We start from the raw sequence: 13,152 nt of genomic DNA on the forward strand, positions 1-13,152 counted from the left end.
CCCCCCCCACTGCAGCCTAGCAGCTAAGAGGCTGAGCTGAGAATCAGGAACTCCCCGAATTGAATCTCACCTCTGACATGGATTTTGCTTGGAAAACTATTCTCTTTTAGCTTCAGTCCTCCATTTGATATATTGGGGATAATTAACACTGACCTACCTTACGGGGTTGTTGTAAGGATTACAACACAATAACATATGTGAAGCACTTTAGGCACTCAATAGGGCTGTACAAAATGCCCTGGCCTGGATAGCACAGGCAAGCCGGATCTCGTCAGATTTCAGAAGCTAAGTAGGGCAAACCTGGAAAGTATTTGGATGGGAGACCTCCAAAGGATACCAGGGCCGGGAGGCGGAGGCAGGCCATCAAGCCACTTCCCTGAATGTCCTCCATGCCCCAGTAGGAGTCGCCAGAGGCCGCCATGACTTCCAGACACAGGAGCACACACACACCAATGCAAAAATACCCCCAAAAAAGTGCTGTACAAAATGTCAGGATTTTTTTTTTATCCCTTCATCATTGTAATTCAAGGAATTGTTTTGCAACCGCAAGGAAGAAATGAAAACACACCCAGCTCACTAATAACCTCTTATCTTCCAGCTCTCCCTCCACAAGAACGTTTCATGGCTTCCCTGTGGGCAGAGTTACACCTGACTACCTGGGCTGCAGCTTTCATGCAGAAAGGGTTCTATTCATTATGGCTCCAAAGGTTCAAAAGCTTGAAAGTAACGTTAGTTGAATCTTAGAAGCCAGAAAGCGAGCTCTGCGTGGTTTGTGGGGCGGAGGGTGAGTGGTTCATAGTTTCTTGCCCCTGCATATAGCCAGTAGAAACACATCAGGAAGAACACATAGAAATGTACTTAACTGATGCAGACAGTAAAACAGCAGTCTTCCTGGTCTACAGTTTTTATTTTTTTTAAGGAGCACAGGCAAGAACAAGGAGGGAAGCTTGTTTAAGTATCTATCTATCTATTGATCGATCTGTATAGATATAGATAGATATATCTATATAGATACAGGCAGGGCTATGTTTGGGCAGGAACGCACAGGAACGGAGTTCCGGCTGGCTCCTGAGTTGGCCACACCTGACAGCAGAAACTCATTAGGATTGGCTACATTAGAGGTGTGTGGCCTAACATGCAAAGGAGTTCCTGCTACAAAAAAAGCCCTGGGTTTTTTGACAACAGACAAGGTAAACAGAATAAGGAGCAAAAGGTGGGTTTGGCTGGATGACCACATTTCTGGTAACATGGGGTTGCGGCCTAATAGGCTAATGAGTTTCTGCTGTTGGGTGTGACCTATTATGCTAATGAGTTCCTGCTGGGCTTTTTCTACAAAAATCCCCCCTGGATACAGGTATTTGACATCAAGTGACAACCGACTTATTTCCATCCAGGAAACCATCCCCATAGGGTTTTCAAGGCAAGAAGAGACAGTCAGGGGTGGTTGGCCATTGCCTGGCTCTGTATAGCAATCCGGATATTCCTTGGCAGCCTCCCATCCAAAGACTAACCAGGGCTGACCCTGCTTAGCTCCTGAGCTCTGACAAGACTAGCCTGGACTATGCAGGGCAGGGCAGAAGTACTACAGAGAGCTGATCATTCTCAAAAAGGCCGAAGCAGCAGGTATTAGATTCTACAATCGCATGGAATTCCTTGGCACGGGTAAAACCACCGTTCTGATACACCTGGTAGGGCATGCAGCCACCAGGCTCTTCCTCCCACTCCTCCATTTTGCCCTCCCACCAACCCTGGGAAGCAGGTTGGGTTGAAAGAGACCGACTGGCCCGAGGTCACCCAGTGGGCAGGGATCTGTGCCTGGGTCTCCCAGCTCCTAGTCCGACACTACGCCACATGATGCAATGGGACGGCATGCCCATTCCTGCCTCCCTCCAGGCGCTTGAGGGAAAGGGAAGTCCTCTGTACGTACTAGCGGGGGACGTGGCCTTTCTGCTTGGCGTCATACTCCTCTTGCTCCTTCCGCTTCTGCGCCAGCACTTCGGTCAGCGACTGCAGGGAGCGCGATCGCTGCAGCTGGGCTCGTTTGGCATTTCGGGCGTTGTGGCTGACAAAGTCCACCTGGCCGTTCTCGGAGGTCTGGAAGGAGAAGAGTGCACGTCTTAAAGGAGGCAGCAGCGACTCTGGGCGCTGGGAGACCCGACGGAATGCTTTTTCCGCAAGAGAAACAGGAAGTAGGAAGCACATGGCGGGCAATGTTCCCTATAAGCTGTGGAGTCTTGTGAGCAAAAATTCTACTTTGTGAGCTACTGGCATTAAAGTTGTGAGCGAGAGATTTGGCTGCTGGATAAACTAGTTTGCTCTGGAGCCATCCTTCCTGAGCGAAGACAAAAGTCTGTGAGCTAGAGGCTAAAAAACTGTGACCTAGCTCACACTAACTCAGCTTAGAGGGAACACTGATGGCAGGCGCAGGTAGCTCCTCACCTTGACATTCCCACCTGGGACTGGCGCCGTTGCAGCATCTGGGGTTGCTCGCAGTTGAGCAGGGTTTGGGGACAGCGGCCTGCGCGGGTGAATCCCCGTGCCGCAGCGGGAGTAAGCTCTCAGGAACCTCTGGGCTTCTGGATTTGGAGGGCTGGAGTTCTCCTGGGATAGACAGACGAGGGAGACGAGGCACAGAGAGAGACAAGCTGATGATGGTGGCTTTATTCATACCGCGGCTTTCTCCCCAAAGCAGATGATGGCATCGTTTGCCCCTCCTCCACTCTATCCTCCCAACAACAATCCTGTGAGGTAGGTTAGGCTGAGGGCGGGTCAGGCCTGTAGCTACCATGGGGCCTGGCCCCCTAGTGGTTTTCATGGGCCCCTCCCTGAGCCATGGCTCCCCCTGCACCCCGGGCCACCTCACCCCGATGGCCTGTCGGCAGGGAGGGTGAGGGCAGCACAAGCAGTAGCAGCGGCGAGGCTGGGCTTAAGAGAGTGGCCTGGGCAGGCGTGAATGGTACCAGGAGAAGCCTCCATCTCGGGCTTCCACTAGATGCTCGCTGTGTCGCCCACCAGTAGCAGGTAAGCCTTGCCAGGCCAGGAGGCAAGCCGCCGCCTCCTCTTGCCCCTGGGAGGGAGCCGAGGGTGGGCGTCAGGCTGCCCCTTGTGCTGTGCCGTAGGAAGAGGAACTGGGGCTCTTTGGGGAGGGGGAGCCAGACACTCTGCAGGGACGGCCTGCTCTTGCAGAGGGGGGATGGAGGGAAGCTACAGCCGCTGGGCATTACCCCCCCCGCCTTGCCCTGAAGCCTGGGGTGTACAGGGCTGCCTTAGGAGTTCTAAGGAGTCCCACCAATTAAATCAAGTTAATTTAATTAACTTTGTTATACTTGGCTGCTCGGGCCCCCCAAGGCCCCCTCCCCCAAAAATCCCCGAGAAAGCAGCTCGGCCCCAGATCTCCCCGTGAACTTTTGTGGCTGACTCGAGATCGGAACCCAGGTCGAACTGGTTGAAATCTCGCACACCAGCCGCTCCAGCCCGTCGAAACCCACCCAACCCCTCCTCCCAAGCAACTATGAGCAGGTCACCTGGCTTTTCTCCCCGCCAGGGCTAGAGACTGCTCCGGTTGGGCTGATTTCCATCCAGTGTTAACCCACCCCAGGGTCACGGCTGGCAGTCAAATCCTTCCTAACCTGCAGCGATTGGATGACTTCTTACCTAGTGAAGATGGCGACTACGTGAACTTAGCCAGGAGGGTGAAGAGACACAGCTCCAGCCGGACACTAAACACCATCCCACTGAGCCAGGGAATTCGGAGACCTGGAGGGACTGGCTTTTGACCGACGGGGCCTAGTTGCTCCAGGCTTATTGCGTACCCACAGAAGTCCTGTCCTGCCTCTTCTCTGCAGCTGAGCAAGGCCGTGGGACCTGAAGTGAGGTATTCAATCCCCCTCACCTAGGTGCACGCATAACGCATGGGATTCTGAGGATACTGCTTCTGATCACTGGGGTCTCTGGATGACCACATCGTTTCGTGCCTGTGCAGCACCACTCACTTGTATGACAAAATATCTATCGGGCAGGAAGATTGGAGCCAAAAATCCTAACTATAAATACACATTGATGGGGTCTGAACTGGCAGAGACTGATCAAGAGAGAGATCTTGGAGTTGTAGTAGACTACTCACTGAAAATGTCGAGACAGTGTGTGACTGCAATAAAGAAGGCCAATGCTATGCTGGGGATTATTAGGAAGGGTATTGTAAACAGATCAGCCAATATCATAATGCCCCTATATAAATCAATGGTGAGACCTCATTTGGAATACTGTGTGCAGTTCTGGTCACCACACCTTAAAAAGGATATTATAGCTTTGGAAAAAGTGCAGAAAAGGGCAACTCGAATGATAAAAGGGTTGGAACACTTTCCCTATGAGGAAAGGTTAAGGCGCTTAGGGCTCTTTAGCTTGGAGAAACGACGACTGAGGGGTGACATGATCGAGGTTTATAAGATCATGCATGGGAAAGAGCAGGTAGAGAAAGAGGTCCTTTTCTCCCTTTCTCACAATACAAGAACCCGTGGGCACTCCATGAAACTGCTGAGCGGTCGGGTTAGAACGGATAAAAGGAAGTCCTTCTTCACCGAAAGAGTGATTAACACTTGGAATTCACTGCCACAGGAAGTGGTGGCGGCTACAAGCATGGACGGCTTCAAAAGGGAATTAGATAAGCATATGAAGCAGAGGTCCATCAGTGGCTATTAGCCACAAGGTATAGATAGGGACTCTGGGGCAAGTGATGCTCTGTCTTCTTGGTGCTTGGGGGGGGGGGGGCAACAGTGGGAGGGCTTCTAATGTCCTGGCCCCACTGGTGGACCTCCTGATGGCACTGGTATTTCTGACCACTGTGTGACACAGAGTGCTGGACGGGATGGGCCTTTGGCCTGATCCAACATTGGCGTCTCTTATGTTCTTATGTAAGCACCTAACACTGGGACAGGTGACTTCTCCCTGAACCTACCAGGGGACTTGACTGGTGGAAAGGTCTCTGCCAGAGAGTAAGGCGTTCTTTAAATGTGAGATGCTGCATTTCACTGAGTCAGAACTTTCTAGAGCCTGCTCAGCAGTACCTCTTCTGTGTTACAAGCAGAAGTCTCCTGATCTCAACTATCCAAGGTTCAGGCTGGGGGTTATGCCGGGGACTGAACCTGGGACCTTCTGTGTGCCAGGCCAGTGAGCTACGGCCACCCTCCAACACAACATCCACCTTGCAAGTTCCATGCATCTCCGGGCACTCACAGGGCTCCTGCAATTGCATCTATGGGGCAGAGTGTGGGGGGAGCCAAGGAGCACAGGGGGGCTCCAGGGTACCTGCAGCTTGGCCATCACTTTGGACTCCACGTTCTCGTACTTGGGTGACTTCCACAAGGCTTTCACGGGTTTGGGTTGGCTGAGCTCCTGGGCCTGCTCCTTCTCACGGCACTTCCTCTGGATCTCTCTCAGCCGCCTCAGATTCACCTTCTCGTAGTCTCTGCATTCCTTCCCTGCCCGGCAAGATAAATTAAAGATCTCTCCTTAGCCCTGAGCCACAGGTACAAATGCCCTTTGGGCTTCCCCACAGGTCAACAGCCAGATGGCATCCATACAGAATGTCAGTCACCGGAGATCGTTCAGTTTGGTCTAGTGGCTAAGAGCAGCAGACTAGAGAACCGGGTTTGATTCTCCACCTGCAGCTGCTGGTGTAACCTTGGGTCAGTCACAGTTCTCTCAGAGCTGTTCTCTCAGAGCTCTCTCAGCCCCATCCACCTCACAGGGTGTCTGTTGTGGGGAGGGGAAGGGAAGGAGATTGTAAGCTGCTCTGAGACTCCGAGTGAAGGGCAGGGTATAAATCCAATCTTGTCTTCTTCATACCTTACCCACAGATCTTAAACGGGCATCAGAAACAAGACTGGGCCTTCCTAAATCTACAGTGGCCTGGGGGAGGGAGGAAACCTAAAGGGGAGGGAGGGAAACGGCGGAAGCGGGAAAGCAGAAGGGCAAGAGCTGCTCTCAAATGAAATTAATTTTCAGAGGAGCATAAAAAGCCCACCTGCATTTGCAGGAGCCCATGAAAGTGAATGAACAGTGCCGGCCATAAATTTAATTCTGGCGACGGGCAAGGGTAAGCCCCCCCCGGGGTCTCATTCCCCTGTAAGAATACCATTTTTCAAAAAAGGCCACTCGCAGTGCCGAGTTGGGAGAGGAGGCCTCTTTTAAAACGAGGTCAGGCTGAGTCGTGAGCAGAGATGCTGCATCTGTGTCACAGGTGGATGCGACGCTTGGTTTTAAATATTTATATCCCCCGCCCCCTGATCACTGCTTCCCAGGGCGGCTAACAAATATCAGACACAGACGTATGCTGATTAAGAGGGAAATGTGGCCCTGGCCTGGGTAGCCCAGGCAAGCCCGATCGAGTCAGATCTCAGAAGCTCAGCAGGGCTGACCTCCAAGGAACAGCAGGGCCGGAAGGCAGAGACAAGCTATCAAGCCATTCCTCTGAATGTCCTCCATGCCCCAGTAGTCACCAGAGGTCGCCATGACCTCCGGGCATGAGAGGAAGGAAGGAAGGAAGGAAGGAAGGAAGGAAGGAAGGAAGGTAGGAAGGCAGGAAGTGGAAAAATACAAAAAATACTGAGGGAAGGAAGGAAGGAAGGAAGGAAGGAAGGAAGGAAGGAAGGAAGGAGGTGTGCCTGTCATAAAAATGGGAAGCAGAGTAATCCCAGCAAATGCAAGCAGGCAAATTGGGTTGGAGGGGATTCCTGCCAGGGGCACAGGACCTGCCTCGCCTTTCTCTCCTCACCCCCAACCAGGATGGTGGCTCAGCAGAAGTAAGAAAAACTCCAGCCTCACTGAGGAAACCCAACAGGCTGCTAAGCCCAGCCAAAATACAGCAGCGCACTGTATGGGTGGCCAGGGCTGGCACCAGCATACTCTTGGGGGGGGGGGGCAGCTGCCAGAGCCCGTGGTATAGTGGTCAGGAGCATGGACTCTAAGCTGGGAGAACCGGGTTTGATTCCCCATTCCTTGATGTGCAGCTGCTGGTGTGACCTTGGGTCACTTACAAGTTCTCTCAGAGCTGTTCTCTCTCAAGCAGTTCTTGCAAGAGCTCTCTCAGCCCCACCTACCTCACAAGGTGCCTGTTGTGGGGAGGGGAAAGGGATTGTAAGCTGCTCCGAGACTCCTTTGGGTAGTGAAGGACAGGGTGTAAATCAAATATCTTCTTTCTTCTCTTCTTTTGGCAGGGCCCACTATTACTAATAGCAATTACTGTATTGTGTGTGTAGGATAGCCAGGAGATCCTAAGATTGTCTGGCAGCCGGAAGTTCTAGCTCTTTTAGCATTGGGCACCACTAGCTGGTAAGCGAGACTTGTGTTTAAGGCAACAGATGTCTCAGAGGTGGTTTGCCATTGCCTGCCTCTGTGTCACGCCCCTGGTATTCCTTGGAGGTCGCCCTTCCAAACACTAGCCAGGGCCAGCCCTGCTTAGCTTCCAAGATCTGATGAGATTGGGCTAGCCTGGGCAGGGCCCACGACGGATGACTCCTGAACTCTGAGGCCTGCCCTCGCTCCATCCCACTGCCGGCTTCTGAGTGCTTGGTCACCTATGCTCCCAGCTGCATGTGCTGCCTAGCACTGCTGGGGAAGGGCATGTGGGTGGTGCACACAGCATCAGACTGGGACTGTGGCTCTGTGGCAGAGCACCTGCTTGGCATGCAGAAGGTCCCAGGTTCAGTCCCCGGCACCTCCAGTTGAAGCATCTGACAGCAGGTGATCTGAAAGACCTCAGCCTGAGACCCTGGAGAGCTGCTGCCCGTCTGAGTAGACAATACTACCAAGGGTCCAGTTCGATATAAGGCAGCTTCCTGTGTGTGCTCCTACAGGCAGTATGGGCGGCTGTGACTGCAGGCGGTGGGAGAGCTGGCAAGTGGGCAGGAGAAAGACACACAGGGAGGTGGGGTCACGTGGGTGGGCAAGAAAAGGGGCCTAGTGGAAGGAGAACAGTTGGACTTATTCCCCAGTCCCCACCCTTCACTCGGAGTCTCAGAGCGGCTTACAATCGCCTTCCCTTCCCCTCACCCCAACAGACACCCTGTGAGGTAGGTGGGGCTGAGAGAGCTCTTTCGAGAACTGCTCATGAGAGAACAGCTCTGTCTTTCATAATGAGAACCAAACAGAGTGTGAACTTATGAATCCACTTAATATTTGGTACCCTATTTTAGACAGAGTTAATATAGATAAGTTTGATTGGGAAACACTTAAGGATGTTAAGTATAAATTACTTCTATATAACTGAACAAAGCTACATATTATTGAATTTGTTTTGTCTCTTACTATGCTTTAGAATGATTCACAAACTACTGCTTTTCATATAATTATTTTTTTATATAAAAGTATAATACCCAGTTTGTATTACACAAATAATGACCTCAGTTTTTATATAGTTGTCATTGTATTTATTACCAAGTTTTCTCTGAGCAAATTCTGTAACATGTTATGGCTTTCCTGTTGATGTTGTTTGATTTCAAATTAATAAAAATATTTTGGGGAGAAAATGAGAGAACAGCTCTGAAAGAACTGTGATTGGCCCAAGGTCACCCAGCTGGCTGCATGTGGAGGAGTGGGGAATCAAGCCCGGTTCTCCAAATTAGAGTCCACCGCTCTTAACCACTACACCAAACTGGCATGCCCCCCCCCCCGGGGACCCTCTTCCCAGGGCCTCTCAAAATCTGGAACCCGCCTTGGTGAGTGGCAGCACATTATTAATAAAATGAGCAACTCATCACATATGTATTTGACATCCAGATACTTATTAGTGCTGTGCCCATTTTTTAAAAAGAAAATTATCAGCATACACCATGTTTATATTTCAAAAATAACGGAACCCAAAGATGTAACATTTTAAGAACAATGAAGCAGGCTGGGAAGTGCTCCTGCCGTGTTTGGTATAAGGCATTTTCTTTCCATGCTGTGAGTGAACTCTGAAAATCTGGCTCTGATGTTTTAAGCAAAGTTCAGTTTAATCTAAGCACCCGCTGGCTAGTGTCGGTATCGCCACCAACAAATCTCTCCTTCCCTCCAGCTGTTTTATATAGTAACTGAAGAAAACATTTCTATATAATATAAGCATACATATAACATGTTAAAATGTGTTTATAAAAAGGAGGGCAGCCCGCTTCAAAAATATGGGGAGGGACAAGAATATGATATGAACAAGCCCTTGATTTGCAAGCATGCATTCATGTAAAGAAAACAGAAAAGCCGGGTGAAAGACCTGCTATCGCCACTGTTAAAAATGAGACATCTACCTTCTCCCTAAATCTCCTCTGGTGCCAGCTGGGGCCGCATATATTTTTTTTGCCACAGAAGCACCATGTGTGCCAGTCCAACAGTGTAAGATGCCGCCCTGCCTGCAATCTGCATTCTCAGTAGCAGCTGGCCCTGGCCGGGCTCTCTCTCTCTCACACACACACACACATGGCAAGCAGCTGGCAGACGCGATGCCCGCTGTGCGGAGGACTAGCAGTGGAAAGGGTGGTTCCGGCCGCGGCACAGGAGCTGTGATGTTAGAATCAGTCTTCCCTTTCCCATTCTCGGCACCTCCAAGCCAATGAACAGCGCAGTCCTCGGCAGAGTTACATTCCTTCGGAGCCCACCGACTTCGATGGGCTTTGAAGGGTACAACTCTGCTCAGGATCGCACTGTTCGGTGACAAAGCCGCAGTGCTCAGAGAATGGAGCATCACACGTGCTTTACTGCCACTCTAACACAGCAATCTGGAGAGAGGTAATTCAGCCACGCCTTGCTGTCGACCCGGCAGGGATCCATCGTCATTTGGCTCTTCCTCTCCCAGAACTGCCTCCTTCGCCGGCTGTTCATTTCGTGGGTCCCAGAATTAGCTTATTTCCCCTCCACACACGAACACACGCGAGGCCGCCTTGTACTGAATGAGACCACCAGTCCGTCAGGGTCAGTACTGTCTTCTCCAGAGGTGTCAAACTCATTTGTTACGAAGGCCGTATCTGACACAAGTGTCACTTTGTCAGGCTGGGCCATGTGTGCCATAAAATGTAACGCCAGGTACCATAGATATAAACTTTATAAAGGACACAGGCAAACCCAATTGATGATATGGATTTTCACACGAAATACAAACAAAAGCAACTGATTCCTAGCAGTGAAAGCCATCGATTTACAAGGGAGCCCACAAAAGCCCCAATAAATGTATTTAATCATATGCAAGACTAGGGTTTTTCCAAGGGATACCATAAAAAGGGGAGTACCTTACATTTCCATACATACCAGTTACCGTACTTGCGGGCCGGGTAAGAGCCCTGGACGGGCCAGTTCTGGTCCCTGGACATTACGTTTGACACCCCTGGTCTATTCAGACTGCCAGCAGCCTTCCAGGGTCTCAGGTTGAGGTCTTTCACATCGCCTCCTACCTGGACCTTTCAGCTGGAGATGTGGGGGATTGAACCTGGGACCTTTGGCATGCAAAGTGGAGGCTCTTCCACTGAGCCACGACCCCTCCCCATTCACTGTTCCTTTTGTGTTATGCCTATTGGGATGTGGAATGGTACAGTATAGCCCAATCTTGTCAAATCTTGGATGCTAGGCAGGGTACTTGGATGGGAGACCACCATGGAAGGCTCTGCAGGGGAAGGCAATGGCAAACCACCTCTGCTTGCCATACTCCCCTTGCTGGGGTCACCGTAAGTCCATTGCGACTTGACGGCACATACATACATAAAATGCTTATCAGACAGTAAGCCCGTTATTTTAAACTGTAAACCACTTTGAGTGCACTGGCAGAAGAAGCACTATATAAATGTAATTTAAGAAAACACAAACAACCAAACCAGTTTGGTGTAGTGGTTAAGAGCGCAGACTCTAATCTGGGAGAACCGGGTTTGATTCCCCACTCCTCCACATGCAGCCAGCTGGGTGACCTTGGGTCAGTTACAAGTTCTTTCAGAGCTGTTCTCTCAAGAGCAGTCCTCGAAAGAGCTCTCTCGGCCCCACCTACCTCACAGGGTGTCTGTTGTGGGGAGGGGAAGAGAAAGGAGATTGTAAACCGCTCTGAGCGAAGGGCGGAATATAAATCTAATCTCCTCTTCTTCTTCTTCAAACAAACATGGGCAAAGCCTATCCCAACCACTGCCACTACCCCACCCCACACTGGCACCACCAGACGGGCACCTGCCTCCACGCAGCTGTCCCCGCTTACTTTTGGGTGGCAGCTCCTGGCCGAAGGAAATCCCATCCAGCTGCAGCAGGGTTCCCACGGTGCCTTTCCGGCCCATCTCCAGGATGTCCTTGGCATTGGGTTTGATCCGCGGAGGGGGATGGGTGAGGCGAGCACTGTACAAGGCGGGGTAGAGGCTTGCGTCCGGAGGAAGGGGCCCCGGGAGCAGATCCAGCTTCAAGGAGTTCCCTTCCAGCCTCCCCCGTGCTAAGGATATAGAAAGAGAGAGTCAGGTTCAGTTGCCTAGCCACACCCACTGGGCTTTATCTGTACCAACTGATTTATTTCTTTACTTAATTAGATTTTTAGAGCGCCCTTCCCTGTAGAACAGGTCTCAGGGCGGTGTACATCAATAAAAAACATTCACATACTAAATTAACATCTAAAATAAATACAATGGTTAACCTATTCGCCTAATAAGATGGCGTTAAGACTACCAAAGTTGCTACCGCCTCGTGGGGGAGGGGAGGCAAGAAAATCAGGAGTAGTAGAAGAAGAAGAGATTGGATTTATACCCCGCCCTTCACTTGGGAGTCTCAGAGCGGCTTACAAACTCCTTTCCCTTCCCCTCCCCACAACAGACACCCTGTGAGGTGGGTGGGGCTGAGAGAGCTCTGACACAAACTGCTCTTTTTCAAGGACAGCTGTGCCAGCGCTTGTGACTGGCCCAAGGTTACATCAGCAGGTGCAAGTGGAGGAGTAGGGAATCAAACCCGGTTCTCCCAGATTACAGTCCGCACACTTAACCACTACACCAAACTGCCAGACAGATGGAAGCCGTCGCTGTCCTCAACCAAACGCCTGGCAGAATATCTCTGCCTTGCCTGCCCTGCGGAACTGCATTAAGCCCCCAAAGGGTATGGATGTTGTTCAGCAGAGAGTTCCACCAGGTTTGGGCCAGCGCAGAAAACGCCCTGGCCCTGGTCAAGGACAACTGGACGTCTCCTGGGTCGAGGAACACCATTAGGTTCTTTTCTGCTGAGCACAATGCTCTTCACGGGGTATACCAGGAGAGACACATGGCTCCCAGACTATTAAGGGCTTTGAAGGTTAATACCAGAACTTTGAACCTGATTCGGTACTCCACCTGGAGCCAGTGTAGCTCATGCAGCACAGGTTGGATATATGCCATATGCCAGGGCCCCCCCGTGAGGACCTGCACCACCGCATTCTCGACCAGTTGGAGTTTCCAGGTCAGTCTCAAGGGTGGCCCTATGTAGAGTGAATTACAGTAGTCTAATCTGGAGGTGACTGTTGCATGGATTACTGTAGCTAGGTAAGGATGGGACAGGTAGGGGGCCAGTGGCCTGATTTCCCCCCCCTCCCAGCACCCTGGAAGGCACTATAGGGCAGGGCTTTTTTTGTAGAAAAAGCCCAGCAAGAACTCATTAGCATAATAGGCCACACCCAACAGCAAAACCTCATTAGCGTATTAGGCCACACCCCCACGCCTTCCCTTGGCTTGCCTGGGCACCCTCGCCTGCGGGGAGTCCCGGCAAGCCAGCCCTTGGACAGGCCGGGGGAGGCATTTAAATGCCTCCACAATCCTTCCAGCCACCCCTCGGCCCACCCACCTCAAAGTCACCTGGGGGGGCTTGCTCTCCAGGCCTTCCCTCTGTAGCTACACCAACTCTGAAGCCAGCCGGAACTCCGTTCCTGTGCGTTCCTGCCCAAAAATAGCCCTGCTATAGGGTGTGTGTGTGGTGCCACCAAGTCACCTCTGACTTATGAATTAATGACCTCCAAAACAAGCTATCATCAACAGCCTTGAAACTGAAGGCCTTCGCTTCCTTCATTGAGAAAATCCATCTCGTGTGGGGTCTTCCCAGGGGTCATTTCGTAGAAAAAGAGCTAGGGGAACTCATTAGCATAACTCATTAGCATATGCCACACCCCCTGACATCACCAGAAGTGTGTCATAAGGCCACACCCCC

The 13,152-nt window shown here is 51.3% G+C and overlaps 1 protein-coding gene across 1 annotated transcript in view; it reads right to left on the reverse strand.

Moving 5' to 3' along the window:
- The window catches only part of ENKD1 (enkurin domain containing 1), a 16,842-nt gene that overhangs the window by 2,963 nt on the left and 727 nt on the right, over window positions 1-13,152 (reverse strand). The window contains exons 2-5 of the mRNA XM_015418965.1: window positions 11,201-11,425; window positions 5,305-5,477; window positions 2,440-2,601; window positions 1,928-2,094 (exon numbers count right to left, since the gene is read on the reverse strand). Of these exons, the coding sequence (XP_015274451.1) occupies window positions 1,928-2,094; window positions 2,440-2,601; window positions 5,305-5,477; window positions 11,201-11,425 (727 nt within the window). The remainder of the gene's footprint in view (window positions 1-1,927; window positions 2,095-2,439; window positions 2,602-5,304; window positions 5,478-11,200; window positions 11,426-13,152) is intronic.

The sequence above is a fragment of the Gekko japonicus genome, unplaced genomic scaffold (genome assembly GCF_001447785.1).
Source record: "Gekko japonicus isolate JY-2015 unplaced genomic scaffold, Gekko_japonicus_V1.1 scaffold2911, whole genome shotgun sequence".
NCBI lineage: Eukaryota > Metazoa > Chordata > Lepidosauria > Squamata > Gekkonidae > Gekko > Gekko japonicus.